General features: G+C 40.9%; 1 protein-coding gene and 1 pseudogene across 1 annotated transcript in view; one reads left to right on the top strand and one right to left on the bottom strand.

The window, feature by feature from the left end:
* Positions 1-23,200, top strand: part of PDE11A (phosphodiesterase 11A) — a 480,527-nt gene that overhangs the window by 45,908 nt on the left and 411,419 nt on the right. Inside the window, exon 4 of the mRNA XM_077151782.1 lies at positions 6,758-6,916. Coding sequence (XP_077007897.1) covers positions 6,758-6,916 — 159 coding nt within the window. The remainder of the gene's footprint in view (positions 1-6,757; positions 6,917-23,200) is intronic.
* On the bottom strand, positions 4,115-4,825 carry LOC143676815 (PRELI domain containing protein 3B-like; annotated as a pseudogene).

The raw sequence follows: 23,200 nt of genomic DNA, 5'->3' as shown, positions 1-23,200 counted from the left end.
TAGAAAATTCCTACCCATGACTCAAGAATCTGCTTACTTGTCCTGTTTTCAGAGGGAGTATCTTTGACTCCCCCAAAATACATCCCTCCTGTTTGTCTCTCTCATGGCACTTGTTCTGTTCTTCGGTATCACTTACCACAAGATATAGTTATACATTTTTTCTTTTCTTTTTTTTTTTTTTTTTTTACATGGGCAGGCACCAGGAATCGAACCCGGGTCCTCTGGCATTGCAGGCAAGCATTCCTGCTTGCTGAGCCACCGTGGCCCGCCCTAGTTATACATTTTTATGTTGTCTGCTGCACCTACTAGATTGCAAGTTCCATGAAGGCAGGGATGATGCCTCTTTTGCTTCCTGCTGTATCTCGTAGCCCATGTCCTCACACATAGTTGTTCTTCAGTAAATTACTTTTTAAAATTAATGTAAATTAGTGTTTTTCTAAACGTTTGGTTGCAAGCTCATCTTGAGCAAGAGATTTGCTTTTGTTTGGATTTCAGTATCTCTCTCTTCTTCTGTGCTCTCCCTTCCCCAGCTAAGGGTTTTAGAGTGGTGTTCATGGGTTCCCAGACCAGAACCAGAATTTACAAAGGTGTTCAGGGACTCTCGCCCTCTGGTGATGTCGGAAATATCATAGACCTAGTCAAAAAGCCAGCAGGAGACCAGCTACTGCTTTTGATCTTGAGGCTCTCTATCACTTTTTCAGCCATCATCCTTCCTCCACCCTTAGCTGGATAAAATTCATTGCCTTGTATCACAGATGGTCTAGGCAGCAGTGACTTGTTTTGTTTTTAAGCCTCCTTAACAAGGGGGCAGGGAGGGCAGTGGGAGAAGCCTCATTCTAACCCCTGGCTTGAGGCAGTGAGCTGCACCCAGTTTATCCTCCTCCTTGGAGCAATTTTAGTCCCTGTTATCCTCACAGGAGCTGTCTTAGTTTCCTGGCTGTTATGGCAGACACCACACAACGGGTTAGCTTAACAACAGAAATTTATTGGTTCAGGGTTTCAGAGGTTAGAAGGCTTGTTTCCTCCCAGGTTGGTAGCATTCTTTCTTTCCTTTAGAAATCTTTTATTATTAGGGCATTACACTTGTCTCAGAACAAGTGTAATTTACAGGAATTATGCAAGGCCACTTTTTACCAAATATCAAAATCTAGCAATGGTGTTGAGCAGAAACATTATTTCAGTTGCAAAAACCATCTCTGGTTACAAAAAAGAATCAGAAATCTTACTGGATTTAATATGCTTTAACAAATGTCCTAAGAAGTCTTAAGCTAAATGTATTTTAAGTAGAAAAAACACTAATTTTTAAATAGTTTGATATACTGTTTCTCTGGTTTATATACAGACATTAACTGGTCTCTTTTATAAGAAGCCTGACTGGATGTTTGTCACTTGTACACAATGAATTATAAAATACAGGCAAGAACTAGTTGCCTTTTAACAAAAATATTCTGTATGCTACAAATAAGTACTAAAGATATTATTTGGTGGTTGATAGTAATCTGCTACAAAAAATAAAACAAAATACATTTACTAGATGGTTTTTTAGTTTGCAGCTGCCCACTGATATCCCGAATACAAACTTCCTATAAACAAAAGCTGCAGTAAAATTCACTTAGTGATTAGTTTAGGTCGATCCTTTTTTTTTTCTTTTATTCTTTTATCTTCTCCACCACCCCCATGGCCTTTAGTGGCACCATATTATTGAAAACATTAACTACCTAGGATTTATGCCTCAGATCAAGACATAATTTGAGTAATTTCAGATAATTCCAGCTCTTCATATAAAAAAGTTGTTTTGTGGTTACTATTGCTTAAAAAAAGTAATTATGTAGTCAAATAACCTGACATATGCTTTAGAGATTACAGAACCATGGTTTAAAAAAAATTTTTAAGATTTGTTTCTTTATTAATTAAAAAAATTAGCAACAAATGAACATGTGATCATTCCAGTCTACATATATAATCAGTAATTCACAATATCATCACTTAGTTGCATATTCATAATTTCTTAGAACATTTGCATCAATTGAGAAAAAGAAATAAAAAGACAACGGAAAAAGAAATGAAATGAAAACAGAAAAAAAAGAGATTATACATACCATACCGCTTACCCCTCGCTTTCATTGATCACTAGCATTTCAAACGAAATTTATTTTAACAATTGTTCCCCCTATTATTTATTTTTATTCCATATGTTCTACTCATCTGTTGACAAGGTAGATGAAAGGAGCATCAGACACAAGGTTTTCACAATCACACAGTTACATTGTGAAAGCTATATCATTATTCAATCATCATCAAGTAACATGGCTACTGGAACACAGCTCTACATTTTCAGGCAGTTCCCTCCAGCCTCTCCGTTACATCTTGAATAACAAGGTGATATCTACTTAATGCGTAAGAATAACCTCCAGGATAACCTCTCGACTCTGTTTGGAATTTCTCAGCCATTGACACTTTTTCTCATTTCCCTCTACCCCCTTTTGGTTGAGAAAGTTTTCTCAATCCCTTGATGCTGAGTCTCAGCCCATCCTAGGGTTTTTCTCAATCCCTTGATGCTGAGTCTCAGCTCGTTCTAGGATTTCTGTCCCATGTTGCCAGGAAGGTCCACACCCCTGGGAGTCATGTCCCACGCAGAGAGGGGGAGGGTGGTGAGACTGCTCATCATGTTGGCTGGAGAGAGAGGCCACATCTGAGCAACAAAAGAGGCTCTCTTGGGGGTGACTTTTAGGCCTAAATTTTAAGTAGACTTGACCTATCCTTTGTGGGGTTAAGTTTCATATGAACAACCGCCAAGATTGGGGGCTCAGCCTACAGCTTTGGTTGTCCACACTGCTTGTGAGAATATCAAGAATTCAATTTGGGGAAGTTGAATTTCTCCCCGTTCTTACCATTCCCCGAAGGGGACTTTGGAAATACTTTTCCAGTCACTGATCAAATCACTCTGGGATTCATTGGGGCATCACTCTGGACAAACCGACAAAATCTCATGTCCTACCCAAGGTTCCAAGTACTTATGGTGCAGAACCATGATTTTTGACACATGGTAATTTTTGTTAGGCACATGTGAAATGCTAAAAGATATGAACAGCTATTCTTCTGCTTACGTTTAGAGTGCTGCAGAAGAATTCAGGTAATGACTTTATTTTCTCAGTTAACATAACCAGCCAATAGTAAAACATACTAAATCATTAAGATTTTTAGAAGTACAAATCCAAGGAAGGTAATACCTTTACTAAGTTACAAAACTTTAACAAATCAGTACTGTACTTTTAAAAGACAGTAAAATTGAATTTTTATAGGAGTCATATGTTATTTTAGTGAAAATTTTCTCTCCAAAAATATCATTTAAGCACCAAATTTAAACACTATGGTTTGTTTTATGTTTTTGGTGGGGTTTGTGCATGGTCCAGGAATCAAGACTGGATCTCCCACATGGAAGGCCAGCAGTCTGACACTGAACCACCCATGCACCCAGTGCTATGTTTCTTTGTTGTTGTTGTTGTTGTTTTTTGTATGGGCAGGCACTGGGAATCTACCCCAGGTCTCTGGCATGGCAGGCAAGAAGTCTGCCTTCTGAGCCACAGTGGCCCACCCGGTGCTTTGGTTTTAATGGTGGTTTAGAGCAGAGCAAATTTTTTATACAAATTAATATGGTTTTAAAAGTTACAATTTCTCCTTTTAAAGTGATTTCCTTCATGTAAGCTATTGAAGTTATTCCAGTAGGGCAATTGTGTGTGTTTATAAAAAGGTGGTTTTGCTTGGTACTGGGATTGGTCCAAAGCCAGGTAGAGTTCCAACGCAAGAAAAGCTTTAAAATTCTACCTTAAGGCGATTCAATATGCCAATACCAATTGCAAAGTACTTTTTCAAAAATTGTAAAATTTAACATAAATTCTGGAACCCTTAAAATTAGATGGTCATTTCAAATAGCACAAATTTCGGATGATCTCTTTTACTTAGAAGCCCTGCATCTCTTTATTTTATCAAAAGTCACATGTACTTTCCCTAGCTTATTACAAAATATGCTTGGATTTAAGAAAAAAAAACAAATAAATATACTGCCAGCTTAGAAAGACCTGGGGGATCTGATGTTGTCCACCAATTTTCATAATCATTTCTCTCCAAGTGCTTCCGCTGCCATCAGTGTCCTTATGCTTCATCTTGCTGAAGCTGTCAATTCTTCAGTCTTGACATTTAATTTATGTATACCCATTCCATTGCTTCTCAGCCTTTATTAGCATTTGAAGAAATTGTACCTAACATGAGTCCTTCCAGGTAACTATGAAGTTGACTCTTTCCACAATTATTATAGCTTCTTGAATCAAAACTGTTTTTTTCTGAGTCTTGGGAATGTGGTTTTTATATGTCTCTCATCTTCTGAAACTGTATTTGTAAATGAAATATTAGTATATTTAAGTTCCATTGTTCTCTCTACAGAATCAACGTCTGAATGTTCTTGCACATGTGCTTTGGTTCTCTCTTTTTTTTTTAACATGGGCAGGCACCAGGAAGCAAATCCAGATCCTCTGGCATGGCAGGCAAGCATTCTTGCCTGCTAAGCCACCGTGGCCCTGTGCTTTGGTTCTTGCTGCACCAGTAAGAGATTTCAAAATGGAAGGCAGTCCCCACTCTGTTCCAAGAGGTCTGTGACTGTGTAACTTTCCAGGGGATTCAAATGAATGTCCAATACATCAACTCCATCCACATTTGGGTTCATATGGTTTGAGTATTTCTGCATTTCAGTTGTTGTAACAGTTTCCCCTGGTGATCACTCAAAGACATGCTCTGAAGTCCATATCTTCCTGGTGCTGCTGATTAGCATGATGTCTGGGTGCCACTAGGGGACAGTAAATCAAGAGGCAACACCTGCCCCAGATCCCACTCACCCCCCAACTACCCCAACCACCCCAACTGGCTCATACTGTGCAGGTGCCATCAGCTGAAGTGAAGGCTGTCCCGACAGGCCTGCTGGTAGCATTTTGATGCCTTTCAAGGGGTGGCAATCCTTGGGTTCCTTGGCTTTCCTGTCACATGGTAATGTCTTCTCCTTTCTCTTCTGGGTTCTGTTGACTTTCAGCTTCTGGCTCCTCCCCTTAGCTTTCTCTTGCTATTATTGAGTTTCTTCTCCTTATAATGGCTTCCAGTACTTAAGACCCAACCACATTCAGTTGGTTCACACCTTAACTAAAGATAGCATCTTCAAGAGATCCTATTAACAATGGGTTCATACCCAGAGTAATTTGGATTAAGTCCATGAACTTGTCTAAATTTAAGGTACATAACATAAGCCATCCTAGAAACCAATATTTTGCTTCTCTTCCCTTCCCTTCCCTTCCCTTTCTTTCCATTCCCTTCTCTTCCCTTTCCTTTCCCCTCCATCCCTTCCTCTCTCCCTTCCTCCTTCCCTTCCTTCCTTCCTTCCTTCCTTCCTTCCTTCCTTCCTTCCTTCTTTCCTTCCTTCCTTCCTTCCTTCCTGTCTCTCTCTCTTTCTTTGCCATTTGAAAATAAGTTCAAGGTATATTGACATTTCAATCCCAAATACTCTCGTATAAATAGCTGAAAAATAAGGACATTCTTCTACATAATTATAATACCACTACCACACCCAAGAAAGCCTATATCGATATAATGATATTATCTAACATAAAGTCCATGTTCAGCTCTTTCCAATTGTCCCTAAAAATGTCCATTGTGGGTTTATAGTTTTGGAAACAGTTTCCAGTGAAGAATGAGACATTTTTATTTGTTGTTCAGGTTTCTTAAGTCTTCTTTAAACTAGCACAGCACTGTGGCTTTATTTTATTTTTACTTTTCTTGCTCATGGCATTGACATTTTTGAAGTCTGCTCGTCAGTCTTCTGATAGAGTGAGGAATAATCTGTATTTCTTTCCCCATGAATGATTAAATTTACAGCGCACATTTGACAGGAATAGCCCGTGGTGATGTTGTACCACATCAGGAGATATATGAAGTTATTTTGCCTCATTAATAGTGATGCTAAGTTTGATTACTTTTTTAAGGGAGTGTCCACTAGAACTCTTTTTGTAAAGATGCATTTTCTCCTTTGTAATTAATAAGGAGTTTTGGAGGGGTGATATTTTGAGACTGTGAACATCCTGTTTAAAAAGAAACTTTTACTTAGTGATATCGGCATCCATTGATGGTCCTTGCTTGCATGTAGTATTATATTGGTGGTTGTAAAATAGAGATTCTAATTCTATCATTTCTTCTACATTTATTAGCAGGCATTCTATAAGGAAGCTTTACATCCTCCACCCTGCTTTTTTTTTTTTTAGAGTGTTTTTGAAGTACCACCCTGGATTGTTTTTTCACAGGCTCATCTTAACTAGAAACAAGGTAGTGCTTTTCTGCATATTTTTCATAGTGTTTTAATATATTTTTATGTATTTTCCCTATAAAACATTTCATAGCTAGTTGATTTTTGAAATAACAGATTTTAATAAATAGCATAATGTGGGGTTCCCTTAAAACACTTGCCCCTTTGCCAATTTTGATATGTTGTTGTAGTCAGGTTTAAAATCTTTATCTTCATTTACCACGATGAAGACCTATAGTGGTTATTTATTATCATTTATGTTCCTTTGGTGAGTTCAGCATGAAATTGAGTCTGTTATTGTGATTAAAAATCAGTGGGGCAAAGTTTCCAGTGATAAGATATATGCAGAAATACACTTCTCTCTTCTCCCTGAAGAGGATGCACATGCAGTTAATACTTTCTCTGCCTTACTTTTAGGATCGAAGATTCAATGATGAAATTGATAAGCTAACTGGATACAAAACAAAATCACTATTGTGTATGCCTATCCGAAGCAGCGATGGTGAGATTATCGGTGTGGCCCAAGCAATAAATAAGATTCCTGAAGGTGCTCCATTCACCGATGATGATGAAAAGGTAAGATTTCATGCCTTTTCTGTTTTGTAGTTTCTTGATTGCTATTCTCCCTGAAAAGGACAGGAATTATGTGAATGACTGTTGGATTAGCTCATTCATGGACCAAAAAGCTTTGTTTTTCACATTATATGAAAGGTACTGGGAGATTTTTTATATTTCACAGAATGTGTTACAACTGAGAAATCACTTCATCTTTTTCTTAGCTTCCTTTTCACTTACAAGCCTCAATAGTGTTCTTGATATTCCCTGGTCTCTATTTTCCTTATCGGTAAGCTTTTTAATTGAGGATCATAACACTACCACCCATGTCCCAAGGGAAGATTGGAATTACTGTGTTTCAGAAACTCAGCACTTTCTGTTGTATTATCATAATTATTAGAAGTAATTGTTTCCTCAGTTTTTATGTGAAAACCTCAACTGGGACTCACAGGGAAGATGGCAGAGTGGGAAGCTGCAGTACTTAATCCTTCTCTAAAAGCAGCTAGTAGACAAACAGAAACTGTCTAAAACAACTGTTCTAGGGCTTTGGAGGCCAGGGGAATACTGTACAGCATCTGGGAAAGAGCAGGATGAAGAGGCTGAGACATCACAGTAAAGAACTGAGTAAAGTGTTCAGAAATGACTGCTGGTGCCCACCTCCCACTCTCAAGACTTGCCACCTCCTGTCTGGTTCCTGACTGGCTGCTGTGGATGGTGAGGGACATGGAAGCCTTAATCCCCCCAAACAGGGCAGGGCACAGTTGAGTACTGATCACAGCTTTTGATTGGCAAATTGTGATCCCTAGGTCCTCACTTTGAGGTGTGGTTTTAGCCTACCCCGGACAGGGACCACCAGGCCATTGTTTCAGTCCTGCCCCCAACAAAGGTGAAGGTGATGGAAATTCAGAGATGCAGGGCCTACTTGAGATTGCAGGGAAAAGTTTGCTGATGAACAGCTTATGTAAGCAGGCCGGGAAAGCACAGCTATGGGGAACCATCAAACAGGCTTTTGGATATCTTTCCTTGTTGTGGGGCGCACCGAAAGAGAGACCACACAATTTAAATTGCAAGTCAATTGGGAGTCTTTATTAGCCAGCTGGCGACTGCCTCAGAAACCCCTTAGAAGAGATTCAGAGAGGAGCCCCGATAGATTGTTAGAGTTAGCTTATAAAGGCTAAAACCACATCCTAGTTCACAGCTGAGAGCAAGCAAGCTTGACCACAGAAGCAGAAAAATGCTGTTAGCTCATGCCACACTACATCCTGTTTCTTCTGTTTCCTTCCCTTTGTTTTATTGTTTTTGGTAAGTTGAGTCAGTTTTAACTTTTGGGAACTTTCCGGCCTAGTTGTTTTGGGGACCTGTCATTGTGTTGGGGCCTAATTTATAGCTCCTGTTTCTGTTGTGGTTGGGCCTGATTTATAGTTCCTGTTTCTGACCCCCCACATTCCCCACTGGTTTTTTTTTGTGAGAATCAAATCATTGTTTCTTCATTTTGATTATAAATCTGGTGATATTGGGTTCTGAGGACTAATAGTTTGACAGCTTGTATCTTTTTTTTTGTACCGATGAGGTTATACAGTTGACTACACAGGGTCCAAATATTAGGCTTAGCAATATAAGAATTAGGGGCCCTGCTACGGCGGACAGGAGCATGGTTAACCATGGGGACCAGGAAAATAAGTTTTCATACCAGTTGCTTTCACTTTTTCGGTGTTCTTCCGGCTCTCGTAACCTGCTACTGACTAGAGATATAATATTTCTAATTATTCCCGATTGGTTGGCGTAGAAGCAGCAGGCTTCCCCGAGATCCATGCATAATCCCCCTTGCTTTAGAAATAGGAGGTCTAAACCCCTACGATTTTGAAGGATGACCTCAGCTAGCAAATCCAAGGAATTTTCTAATTGACTAACGGAGCTTTCAAATTCACTAAGCTCTAGATCAACTTGTTTGCTAAGGGTTTTAAAATTTTTGGTCCCCAGTGATGAGGGCTGAAGTTCTATTGCAGTTGATCCTGCAATGCCCAGCCCAATAAGAAGGGATACCAAGATTGGGGCTCGCTTAGCTCAGTGAGTGATTTTTAAATGCCCCCTACCTCCTTCCCCAAAATAATAATATTCTTGGGAGATAATATGAACTAAAACACAGAACTCCCTCTCAACGGCCATAACTGGGGGAGTTATACAGGGGGTGATGCCAGATGTATAGGCAACCCAAGTACTATTGGGGGCTACAAGGAGGCGGTCCCATCCTTCTGGGGTTGACATCAAAATGTCCTCTAGAGATATAAGGAGTCCACAAGAGCTACTGTAGGGGGATTTTGCTAGATTAAAATCTTCGGAATAGATACAGGTTCCCTGGCCTTGGAAATCTCCTAGAGTGAGTTTTGGTTCCTGTCCCCATTTGCATAGATGCTGGTTTTGTGCTTCTTGTGCTGAGAGGTTTCTAATTTGAGTTTCTGCGAAACCTGGGGAGACATTAGCTCCTATCCCAATATAATAAGGGGGTTCAGAATTTAGGCAAAGCCAACAATCTTCAGTAATACATGGATTGGTTTGATTTATGAACTGGAAGACAGAATTTAACGTGTCTAGCAGGAGTTTTCTGGGAGGTGAAGAGGAGTTTATTTGGGAGTTTGGGGTAGCCTTTGTGCTAGGGTCTGCCAGAGATGGGACCCTGGATCTGGGGGGCTGTACCGGTTTTATGCCAGGGTTGAGAGCCCGATTAGGTCCTGTGGGATTTTCTGGCAAACGGGGGAGGAATCTCTGGATTGTAAAACTAACACCGGTTCATAACCCATGACATACAGCCTAAATCCTCAAGTTCTTCCACTATCCCAGACTTGGGTATGCCAAGAATGGGCTATAATAACAGCTGGATTACAAGCGCCTTGGGTGCAACTGTTGGGATTGGGGGTCAGGGCCCTTGTTAAATCTATGAACGGGTCTTGGGTAGTCCATTTTGCGAGTGTCTCACAACCCCATTTGGCGCAATAGTACTCGTCTTCCCCCTGACAGTCCGGACTTCCCTCTTCGGGACAGGCATAATGGTCAATATGCTGTAAACCCCTTTCTTGAGAGAGAGTGCCACACCCACATTTTCGAATAACAGTTGGCCCTCCCCCTGGAGATGCCCCCTCATCCTCTGACTTCCCTGGTAAGAGTTCCATTGATTCCCAAACAATCGACAAATGTCAAATTGGAGAATCGGCTGGGACGGAGTGGTGGTCTTAGCAACCACGATCCCATCTACTGTTCTAGTGAGTTCCCAGGTATAGTTCATAACCTAGTGAGGGCTCTTACTTGCGACCCCCATCAGGGTTATCAGGAGGACCCAGAGGGATTTTTGGAGAGTCTTATCTTTAGAGGATCTTCGGTTCGCTGGATGGTCCATTTTTGGGGGGACTGATCTGGGGCTGCCTTTTTGATCTGGGTGTGATGAATCCAGTGCCGTTTTCCCGCAACTTTCACTGCCATTGGGGTTGAGAGGATCACTGGCAGGGGTCTCATCCACCAGGCCTCCAAGGTGGCTAGCTGAAGTTTCTTTATCCAGACTAGGTCTCCAGGCTGCAACCTGAAATAGATCTTTTTTAGGGGCAGAATTTATTGGTCCCGGGTGGTCAGCCTTTACCAGCTCCTGAGTTCACTGAGTGGCAGACTGCAAAGCCTGTAATGATTTTATAAGAGAATGGTTATTTAATTCAGCCATTTTTTCCTCTCCCAATTAAGGAATTAGCAGGGGTGGTTGCCCAAACATGATTTCGTATGGAGTAATTCCCTTAACATAGGGAGTACATCTAGTCCTTAGGAGGGCAAATGGAAGGAGACTCACCCAGTTTTTGCCAGTCTCGAGCTTTAGTTTATTCAAAGTTTCTTTGATTGTTCAATTCATTCACTCAACCTGCCCTGAACTCTGTGGCCTATAAATACAACGTAACCTCTATTTGATATTTAATACTTTTGCTAATAATTGAGTAATCTGGGCGATGAACGCCGGCCCATTGTCGGACCCCATTGTAGTTGGGAGGCCAAATCGGGGGACAATTTCGGAAACTAGTTTTTTTACTACTATTTGTGCTGTCTCGGTTCTGGTAGGAAATTCCTCAGCCCGTCCAGAGAAGGTGTTGACGAAGACTAATAGGTATTTGTATCCATCTAGGCCAGGTAATATTTCCATGAAGTCTACTTCCCACTGCTCTCCTGGGGCTCGTCCCCTCAGCCTGGTTCCTGGAGGTATTTCTTTCCCTCGGCTGGAATTTACCTGGGCACAGATGTGACATCTGGATGACACCTGCCAGGCTTGTTGCTGCAATCAGGGGATGCAATAATCTCTCTGTAAGAGTTCAGTTAGTTTCATGCTGCGCAGGTGTGTACTTTGGTGAACCTGGGTAACTAAATTTTTCCCCAGCTGCTCCGGTACTAGGATTCTCCCATCCAGGAGAATTTTCCAACCATCCAGATCTGTTTTAGTGCCCAGGGTCTCGCCCAGTTTAATCTCTTCCCTGGTATATTTTGGAGGGCTTGGCAATACTTGCCCCGGCAGAACAAGAAGTATCTGCAATGTCCCCACTGGTTTTTGGGCGACATCTTTTGCCGTTTTGTCAGCCAGGGTATTTCCTCTGGTAATTTGAGTCTCAACAGTCTAATGTCCTTTGCAATGTATAATGGCTGCCCTTTTTGGCAACCAGATAGCCTCTAGCAAGGTGAGTATTTCTGGTACATTTTTTATTTCCTTTCCTCCAAATGTCAAAAGGCCCTGTTCCTGATATAGTGCCCCATGGATGTATGCAATTGCAAAGGCGTACCTGCTGTCCGTGTAGATGTTAGCAACCTTCCCTTTTCCCCACCTTAGGGCTTGGGTCAGAGCAATTAGCTCAGCCTTCTGGGCCGAAGTCCCATGTCCTAGAGCCTGAGCCCAGATGACCCGGTCCACAGTCACCACTGCTGCCCCCGCATACCTGATTCCCTCCGAGACGTAACTGCTTCTATCTGTATATAATTCAACAGGATCTGGCCAGGGGTTGTCGGTGAGGTCAGCTCTCAGGTTCATGAGAGATTCCAAAATCTCGTGACAGTCATAGATGGGCTCAGACGGGTCATCATCCGGAAACAAGGTGGCGGGGTTAAGGGCCACCTTTTTTAAGAAACGGATTCTTGGGGGATCCAGTAGCAGTACCTGATATTGGATTATCAAGGCATTTGAGAGCCATCTCTCAGCTCCTTAGTAATGTTTCTACTGAATGGGGGGCCACTATGTGTAAGTCCTATCCCAGAGTTAATTTAGATGCTTCTTTCACTAAAATGGTCATGGCGGCAATGGCTTGGAGGCAACTTGGCCACCCGGCCGCCACATAGTCCAGTCTTTTAGACAGGTAGGCAGCTGGCCTTTTCCACAGTCCTAGCATCTGAGTGAGGATCCTTTTGCTATTCCTCGGGTTTCAGCAACATGTAGTTGAAAAGGTTTGGACAGGTCTGGCAAGGTTAAGGTGGGAGCACTCACAAGTGCTTGTTTTAGCGTTTTGAAAGCTTTGTGCTTAGTCTCAGTCCATTTAGGGCTTCCTTCTTTCCCCCTGTGCTAATGTACAGAGGTTTGGCTATTTCTGCAAACCCGGGACTCCCGAGCCGGCATTATCCAACTGCTTCTAAGAACTCCCGCACCTGCCTTTTTGTTTTTGGTTGTGGTATTTTTAGGATAGCTTCAATTCAATTAGAAGACAGGGCTCTTTTTCCCTCTTCTAATTCATACCCTAAGTATGTTGCTGAACAAGTGCAGAGTTGGGCCTTTTTGGCCGAGACCTGATAGCCCAGCTGAGCCAATTCCTGTAACAAGTTTTCAGTTGCCTTTTTACAGTCTGACAGGTTACTAGCTGCCAGTAGGAGGTCATCTACATATTGTAGGAGGGTTATCTCTGGATGCTTTTGTCTATAACAAGCCAGATCCTGACTTAAGGCTTCATCAAACAAGGTGGGGGAATTTTTGAAACCCTGTGACAGCCGAGTCCAGGTTAGTTGTCCAGGGAACCCCCCCTTCTGGGTCAGTCCATCAAAAGCAAAGATGGGTTGACTTACCGTAGCCAGGGAAAGTGAAACGAAGGCATGCTTTAAGTCCAAAATGGTGTAGAACTGCTGGCTGGGAGGTAACAGGCTCAAGAGCATGTATGGATTAGACACGGTAGGGTGGATGGTTTCAATTCTTTTATTTACTTCTCAGAGATCTTGCACCGGCCAGAAATAGTCAATCCTGTGCTTTTGGACTGGAAGAAGGGGGGTGTTCCAGGCCGAATGGCAGGGGACTAGAATACCTGCCTCCGGGAGCCTTTTGATATGGACTGCAATGCCTTTCTTAGCCTTAAAGCTTATTGGGTATTGTTGGACTCTGATTGGGGTGGCGGTGCTAGTCAGCTGGACAACAATGGGGGGCTGGTGGGTGGCTAATCCTGGTAGGTTAGTTTCTGCCCATACTCCTGGTATTTTTTCTTTAAATTCCCACAAATATGGGCTTGGGGCCAGCAGCGCCACCTCTGTAGTAAGTAAATACTCTTCCAATAGGGGACAAGTGAGGAGGATTGCCGGGGGATTTGTATTGAAGGAGAGCTCAGCTGAATTGTTTTTGAAAGTGATGGTGGCTTGTAATTTCTGGAGAAGATCTCTTCCCAAGAGGGGGTATGGACATTCTGGCATTACAAGAAATGAGTGGGTGACAGTCCCTTCCCCAGGGTTAGTGATCCTAGTCTTTGTCCATGGATAGAACTTTGTTTTTCCTGTTGCTCCCTGTATGGGGATTTTTTTCCTTAGATATGGGCCCTTCTGCTTGCTGGAGGATGGAAAAGATCGCCCCAGTATCCACAAGAAATTTTATAGGCTTGTCCCCAATTTCTACTGTGACCTTGGCTCCTGGGGGCTCAATGGAATGGACCCCAGGCCCCGTCAATCCGCCTCTTCAACTAGGACAGGGGCCGGTTTCAGTCCTTTTAGTCCTCTTTTAGGGCATTCATTTTTCCAATGTCCGGTCTCTTTGCAGTAGGCGCATTGATTCACACCTAGGCCCAACCTTTTTCCTTGGACCCCCTCCTTCTTTCAATGGTTCCCCGTCTACCCTTTTATTTCTCCTGTTCAACCATTGCGGATACCAAAATTTTGGCTATTTTTTTGGACTGCAGGTCCCGGGGTCATCTCTTAACTTATTAAAAATTATTTATTAAAAGTTCTTTGGGCAATCTCTACTAGTTCGGACAGCACTTTACCCTCAAATCCTTCTAATTTCTGTAATTTTTTTCTTATATCTGGGGCTGACTGGGTGACAAATGCTATATTTACGGCCCGCCTATTTTCGGGCGCCTCTGGATCTATAGGGGTGTACAAGCGGTATGCCTCAAAGAGGCACTCAAGGAAAGCGGCTAGAGATTCATCCAGCTTTTGTTCGGTTTCGCTTACCTGAGACAACTTGGTCGGTTTCTTGGTCACCACTCATATTCCCTGCAGCAGAATCTGGTGATACCGATTGAGAGCCTCCTTACCTCTATCAGTGTTGGGGTCCCATCCAGGATGGGTGGAGGGGAACACAGCCTCCAATCGGGTTGGTTCAGAGGTCAGTTATCCATCAGGTCCAAGAATTAACTTTCTTGCTTCTTTCCTGACTCGGTCTCATTCCTCGGAGGAGAAGAGGGCCTGGAGGAGCTGTTGGCAGTCATCCCAGGTGGGCTGGTGGATAAAAAAGACAGTCTCCGAGAGGGAGATGAGTGCTTGGGGCTTTTCAGAGAAAGAGGGATTCTGGTTTTTCCAGTTATACAGGTCACTGGAGGAAAAGGGGACATAGACCATGAAAGGCAGGCGGTAGACCCCCAGGGCAGGGTCAACCTGTCTTAAGGGTAATATTGGAGCTCTGGATAAATCTGGTGATTGTGAACCAGAAGAAAGGTGATAAGCAGAGCCATTTCTGGTATGGGGTGGGCTGAAGGTCACCTCCTGGCTACTAGACAGACTAACTTCCATCTCTTGGCCGTCTCCCTACTCTGGTCTCAGATGGGGCACAGGGGCTGTTGGATATGGGGGAGGATCCATCAAGAGAGGGTCCTCCGATGGCTCTGTTAATATTGGGATTCCACTGGTCTTTTCCTTTTGAGAAGTTTTTATTAGGAGGGATATTTTGGCTCTGGGAGGTCTTTCTTTTATGGGGCTCCAGGCAGGACTGTAACCACTTGGGTTTTTCTGTTTAAATTTCAATCCAAGTTAAAATATAGGGGATTTGGTCAGAGTGGCCTGGACTACCAAAAATTAGCCTTTGGACTTTATAAGCAATAGACAGATCTATGGTTCCCTCAGGAGGCCACCCAGAACCAAAAGTTGGCCATTCTTATGAGCAGAATTTTTCCAAATCAAAGGCATTTACAGGGGCTCCATAGTCACTGGCCTTCCGCTGAAATTCCTGAAAATTTTTTAAAAAGCATTGGAGGGGAGTACAGACAGACGAGGCTGATTGACCCATAGCAATGACAATAAGGACAACACAGAATTCGACAAGACCAACGCTTGAGAGAAGGGACAGACTAAACCAAGACACGCAAAACCCTGTCTTTAAATGATTTCTAACCAGAAGCCCCAGGCAATGTCTTGCTCCAGGACCTAATCTCGGAAGTAGTGCTGCGTCTAGCCTTCCAGAGGTCCCCAACTGGATCCAGTAACAAACCTACACTCACCGGTGAGATTTCTAGAAACAGACAACTCTACCAGACATTTGTACAATTTGGAGGGTCCTGTGGCACTGGTCCGGTCCCTGGTCCTTGCCTGGGGAGGAGGATTGTCTCTCTGAGGCCTTCCCCTAGGCCGGACCCTGGTCCCGGGGGTGAGTCCCAGGACCTGTGGTCACCAGATGTCCCGTTAGGGGAGATCTCGCTGGGGCCTCCAAATGTTGTGGAGCGCACCAAAAGAGAGACCACACAATTTAAATTGCAAGCCAATTGGGAGTCTTTATTAGCTGGCCAGCGACTGCCTCAGAAACCTCTAAGAAGAGATTCAGAGAGCAGTCCCGATAGATTGTTAGAGTTAGCTTATAAAGGTTAAAACCACATCCTAGTTCATAGCTGAGAGCAAGCAAGCTTGACCACAGAAGCAGAAAAATGCTGTTAGCTCATGCCACACTATATCCTGTTCCTTCCATTTCCTTCCCTTTGTTTTATTGTTCTTGGTAAGTTGAGTCAGTTTTAACTTTTGGAAACTTTCTGCCCTAGTTGTTTTGGGGACCTGTTGTTGTGTTGGGGCCTGATTTATAGCTCCTGTTTCTGTTGTGGTTGGGCCTGATTTATAATTCCTGTTTCTGACCCCCCACATCCTGACCCCAGGGCTCACTGGAACTAATCTGCATCCCCTTTGTAGGTCCCTGTCCCTGTTTTGGCTAGGAAATACTGACTTGGAAAAGTCCTCTCTGAGGTGACCCTCCTCCCAGAATTTGCCCTCTAGGTAAAAAGTAGCTAGAGGCAATGAAAGGAGAGTTAAACAAAGCAAAATAAAACTAAAGAGCCAAAACAAAAACAAATGTAACAGATTCCTGGAGAAGGTTCAAAGGAATGGAAACTTTCCCCTGAGGATAAAACAGTTGTACAAATAGTGCAGTCTGAAAAACCGTACCACATACACAGGGCAAGAATGAGATGAAGACGTGAAAAAAATCTGATCAAACACAGGCAATTCTAAAGGTCTAGAATAAGATTAACCAAGTACAAAAGAAGAGCCTGAACACAAAGCCAATCAACAATGAAACCCTAGGCAAGAGAGAAAAACTGACCTTCAAATAAACTCATCAAGAAAATCAGATGCCTAGACATCAGCAAAATTTATAAACTTACTAAGAAACAGGGATATATATAACCCAGTCTAAAGAGCATTTTAAGAAGTCAGGGGAGACACAGAATTTGAATCATCTAATCAAAGATGTCCAAACAAACCTCCTAAGTCAATTCAAGGAAATGAAGGAAAATATGGCCTAAAGAGATAAAGGATATTAAGAAAACAATGTGTGAGCACAAAGAAGAATTGAAAGTAATGAAAAGAAATAATAATTTATGGGAATGAAAAGCACAAGAGGAGAGATTAAAATACACTAGAGGCATTCAACAGCAGATTTGAACAGGCAGAAGAATGAATCAGTGACTCAGAAGACAGGAAAATGGAAATTCCACAGACAGAAGAACAAAAGAATGGAAAAAATTGAGCACAGTTTCAGAGAATTGAATGACAGTATGAGGCACACAAACATATGTGTCATGGGTGTCCCAAAAGAAGGAAAGAAGAGAAAAGGAGCTGAAAGAATATTTGAGGAAACAATGGTTGAAAATTTCCCAACTATTATGTAAGACGTGCATGTCCAAGAAGTGCAGCTTACTCACAACAGAAGAAATCCTAAATAGACTTACTCAGAGATGCATGCTAATCACATACTAAAGATGAAGAGAGAATCCTGAAAGCAGCAAGGGAAAAAGGATATATCACATACGAGGGAACTGCAGAAAGATTAAGTGCTAGTTTCTCATCAGAAACTGTATAGAAGAGAAAGCAATGGTATGGTATATTTAAGGAATTGAAAGAGAAAAGCTGTCAGCCAAGAATTCTTTATCAGGCAAAACGGTCCTTCAAAAATGTTAGAGTTTAAAATATTCACAGATAAACAGAAACTGAGAGAGTTCATCAACAAAAGACCTGCCCTGCAAAATATACTAAAGAGAATTCTGCAGGCTGATAGGAAAAGACAAGTTAAAGAAGCATAGAGTAGAGTGTAGAAATGAAGATTATCATAAGGATAACTAAAAGGATAAGAAGAGAGACAAAAATAAGATATGATTTATAAAAAACTGAAGGATAGAATGGTTGAAGTAGGTACTGCTTTACAGTCATAATATTGAATGTTAATGTATTAAATTCCCTAATTGAAAGACACAGAATGGAAGAATGTATAAAAATGTATGATCTATCTATCTATCTATCTATCTATCTATCTATCTATCTATCTATCTATCTGTCTATCTATATCTATCTATCTATCTATCTATCTATCTATCTATCTATCTATCTATCTATCTATCTATCTGTCTATATGCTGTCTACAAGAGACTCACCTTAGACCCAAGGACACAAATAGGTTGAAAGTGAAAGGTTGGATAAAGGTATTCCATGCAAAAAGTAACTAAAAAAGAGTGGGGTAGCTACACTACTATAGGACAAAATGGACTTTAAATGCAAAACTGTTATGAAACAAAGAAAGTTGCTATATATTAATAAAAGGAGCAATCCACCAAGAAAAAATAGCAACATAAATATTTGTGCACCTAACTAGGGTGCCTCCAAAGCATGAGGCAAACATTGAAAAAAATTGAAGAGAGAAATAGATGTCTCTACAATAATAGTTGGAGACTTTAATATACCACTCTCATCAATAGATAGAATATCTAGACAGAATATCAATAAGGAAACAGAGAACTTGAGTAATATGGTAAATGTACTAGACCTGGAGACATATACAGAACACTGCACCCCAAAACAGAAGGATATACAGTCTTCATGGATCATCTTCTAGATAGACCACATGTTGGGTCACAAAACAAGTTCTCAATAAATTTACAGAAATTGAAGTTTTACACAGCACTTTATCTGACCATAATGGAAAGAAGCTGGAAACCAATAACAGGCAGAGAATTGGAAAATTCACAAATATATGCAGGTCAAACAGCACACTTTTAAACAATCAGAGGGTCAAAGAATAATTGCAAGGGAAATCAGTAAGTATCTTGAGATGAATGAAAATGAGAACTCAACATATCTAAACTTACAGGGTACAGTGAAGGCAGTGCTGAGAAGGATATTTATGCCCATAAATGTCTACATTAAAAAAGAAGACAGCAAAGAAGAAGAAGAAGAAGAAAGAGCTAAATCAAGACCTAACTGCACATCTGGAGGAACTAGGAAAAGAACAGCAAACTAATCCCAAATCTGGCAGAAGGAAAGAAATAATAAATATTAGCACATAAATAAATGAAATTGAGACCAAAAAAAAAAAAAAACCAAAACAAAAGTTAATTTTTAGAGAGGATCATTAAAATTGAGGCTGACAAAGAAAAAAAGAGAGAAAATGCAAATAAGTAAAGTCAGGAATGAGAGGGGGGACATTATTACTGACTCCGCAGAAATAAAGAGGATCATGAAAGGATGCTATAAACAAATATATGCCAACAAATTAGACAACTTGGATGAGATGGACAAATTCCTAGAAAAACATAAACAACTTATGCTGACTCTAGAAGAAATAGAAGACCTCAGCAGACCAATTACAAGAGATTGAGTCAATCATCAAAAACCTCCCATCAAAGAAAAGCCCAGGACTGGATAGATGACTTCACAGGTGAATTCTAACAAGCATTCCGAGATGAGTTAATACCAGGCCTGCTCAATCTCTTCCAAACAATTGAAGAGGAGGGAACACAGCTTAACTCACTCTATGAGGCCAGCATCACTCTAATACTAAAGCCAGATAAAGATACTATAAGAAAAGAAAATTACAAATTTCTTTAATGAATATAGATGCAAAAATCCTCGACAAAATACTTGCAAATCAAATTCAACATCACATTAAAAGAATTATACACCATGATCAAGTGGGTTTTTATTCCAGGTATGCAAGGAGGGGTTCAACATGAGAAAATCAATTAATGTAATGCACAACGTTAAAAAAAATGAAGGGGAAGAAACCAATGATCATTTCGCTTGATGCAGAGAAGGCATTTGACAAAATGCAACATTCTTTCTTGATAAAAACATTTGAAAAATAACAATAGAAGGAAACTTCCTTAACATGATAAAAGGCATATATGAAAAACCCACAGCTAACATTGTACTCAATAGTGAAAGACTGAAATCTTTCTTTCTAAGGTCAGGAACAAGACAGGGTGCCCACTGTCACCACTGTTACTCAACATTGTGCTGGAATTTCTGGCTAGAGCCAGGCAAGAAAAATAAATAAAAGGCATCCAAATTGGAAAGGAAAAAGTGAATCTATTTGCAGATGATACAGTCCTATGGTGCTGGTTTGAAAATATGTACCTCAGAAAAACCATGTTTTAATCCTGATTTCATCTTGTGGAGGCAGCTGTTTCTTTTAATCCTGACTCAATAATGTAGGTTGGAATCTTTTAATTTCGATTATCTCCATGGAGATGTGGCATGCCCAATTGTGAATATTAACTTTTGGTCAGATAGAGATGTGACTCCACCCATTCCAGACAGGCCTTGATTAGTTTACTGGAATCCTGTAAAAGAGAAAACATTTTGGAGAGAGAAGTGAAAAAAACGACAGAGCCTAGAGAAATGACAGAGCCTAGAGAAATGACAGAATTGACAGAACCTCAAGAGCCAACAGAAACTGACGCAGATGCTGACACATGGAGACCACAGACATGGATGTTTGGAGATGCTAGGAGCCCAGCAGACGTTGCCATGAGATGTTAAGCAAGCCAGAATCTGAAGAGAGCCAAGGGAAGCCAAGAGATGAAAGCCAGTCCTGGAGAAGTAAAATGAGGAGCCTCCACAGGAAAAGAGGCTGAAAGACATGGAGCCCAGGAGCAACAGACCAGTGTGCCTTTCCTTGTTGCAAATGCATCAGCCTTCCTTGAATTAAGATATCTTTCCCTGGATGCCTTAGTTTGGATACTTACACTTCCTTGGAACTGTAAACTTGTAACTTACTAAATTCCCCTTTTAAAAAGCCATTTCAGTTCTGGTATATCACATTCCAGCTGCTTGCAAACTAACACACTTGTTCTAGTCCGCTAGTGCCAGAATGCAATATGCCAGAAACGGAATGGCTTTTTAAAAGGGGAATTTAATAAGTTGTTAGCTGACAGCTCTAGGGCCGAGAAAATGTCCCAATTAAAACAAGTCTACAGAAATGTCCAACCAAAGGCATCCATCCAGGGAAAGATACCTTGGTTCAAGAAGGCCGATGAAGTTCAGGGTTTCTCTCTAGAGAGAATGCACGTGGCGAACATAGTCACAGTTTCTCTGTTGGCTGGAAGGGCACATGGTGAGCACGGTCAGGGTTCCTCTCTCATGTGGAAGGGCACATGGCAAACACGGCGTCATCTGCTAGCTTCTTCTCCTGGCCTCCTGTTTCATGAAGCTCCCTCGAAGGCGTTTTCCTTCTTCATCTCCAAAACGCTGGCTGATGGACACTCTGCTTCATGGTGCAGCAGCATTCTCTGCTCTCTCTGAATCTCCCTTTCTCCAAAATGTTTCCTCTTTTATAGGGCTCCAGAAACTTCTCAAGACCCACCCAAATGGGTGGAGACATGTTGTCACTTAATCCAATTTAACAACCACTCTTGATTAAATCACATCTCCAGGGAGATTATCTAATTACAGATTCAAACATACAGTATTGAATAGGGATTATTCTGCTTTTATGAAATGGGATTTTGATTAAAACATGGCTTTTCTAGGGTCCATACATCCTTTCAAACCAGCACAACACTTATATAGAGAAAGTCCTGAAAGATCTACAACAAAAATACTAGAGGTAATAAATGAGGTTAGCAAAATAATGCTATGCAAGATCCACATGCACAAATGAGTAGTGTTTCTATGCACTGGTAGTGAGCAATCTGAGGAGGAAACCAAGAAAAAAAATTCCATTTACAATAGTAATAAATGAAAATAATCAAGTACCAGGAATAAATTTAACCAAGGATGTGAAGGACTTATACCTAGAACACTACCACACATTGCTAAAAGAAATCAAAGAAGACCTAAATAATTCGAAGGACATTATGTGTTAATGGATTGGAAGACTAAATATTGTTAAGATGTCAGTTCTACTCAAATTGATTATAGAGTCAATGCAATCCCAATCAACTAGTTCCAACAACCTAGTTTGCAGAAATAGAAAATTCAATGATCAAATTTGTTTGGAAGGACAAGTGGCCCTAAATAGCTAAAAGCATCTATAAAAGACAAAATCCGAGAAACTTTCACTTGGACTAAAGAGTTATACTGACTAAATGCAGTATGTACCCTCAGTTGTATCCTGGAGCAGAAAGAAGACATTAATGAAAAAAACTGGTGAAATGCAAATAAAGTCTGTAAAATCAATAAAGTGAATTTAATTCAATTGTTATTCTAAACTGCTAATAAAAAGAATGTTATTTTTGTCCATAAAGACAAGTTGACCTTGGCAGAAGTGATGTATTTTTACTCTGAAATTTTAAATTCTCTTATCAGTAGTTTATTCACCAGTTTATATTAAAAGAAGGACTCAAGGATTGTTCTGGCTTTGAAATTCTCAACTTCATATTGAATAGACTTTGGTGGAATAGGTGTAAAATCTGTGGTCAAAGCAAATCCTAAATTATATTTACAATAGATTTGTTTTCTGGGCTTTTCTAGTGAATTTGTACTTATGAGATAGGGCTTCATGAGCTCTGAATGATTTAAAGGCAGGGTGGGCACATGGCTTCATGTATGTCTTAGACAGCATCAGTGTTTCATTATATATACAAAAGTAGCACTCTAAGGCCTGGCACCAAGTCCCAGCTCAGTTAATGACAAGGAGCTGCATTGTGTGATCCATTTACTATCCTATTCTCACTTTCCTCGTCTGTCAACTATAATCTCTACCCTTCTGTGGCATGAGAACTGAATAAGGTCATAAATGAAAAGTAGTTTGTAAAATATAAGAAAGTAGGCTAATGTAAAACATAAATGTTTCTTTTTAAACTTATATTTTTCAAAAGAGTTAAAAAATACTATCCTATATTTGTAACCTAATCCCAGGCAATTTATTTCTTAGATTCAACCTCATTTAATTATTTCCTTGCTCTAAATTTTATGTTCTTTTCCTTCTATAACTATCCACTGTGCTTGTAGTAGCATTTTATCTTCCAGCCTCTAGAATTTCCTTGTCTGGTTAAAAAACCTAATTCTTGTCACTACTTGAAGGAAGTCGTACTTGTTAGGGCAGGTAGATTGTGTTCATGCCGGTGACACTGTGTAAAGAAATCTTTTCTCACTACTTCTGGCTCTGATTATTGTTCTTTCCTTCAAGAATTCTATATGTTATAAACCAAATAGTGGTGAAGAAGAAAAACAGAAACAAAATCTAGAAATGACTAATGGAAAAAACAAAACCTACTTACTTCTTCCAAATAAAGAAAGACAGTGTGGCATAATGGCTACACATAGGCTACACATTTCTACCTGGGTTGAAATTCTATCTCTACCATCACCTCTGTGCCTTTGGGCATGACCTTGGGCACGACCTTGGGCACATGC

This window comes from Tamandua tetradactyla, chromosome 3 (genome assembly GCF_023851605.1).
Source record: "Tamandua tetradactyla isolate mTamTet1 chromosome 3, mTamTet1.pri, whole genome shotgun sequence".
In the NCBI taxonomy this organism is placed as follows: Eukaryota; Metazoa; Chordata; class Mammalia; order Pilosa; family Myrmecophagidae; genus Tamandua; species Tamandua tetradactyla.
This window is presented reverse-complemented; position numbering and strand designations above follow the sequence as displayed.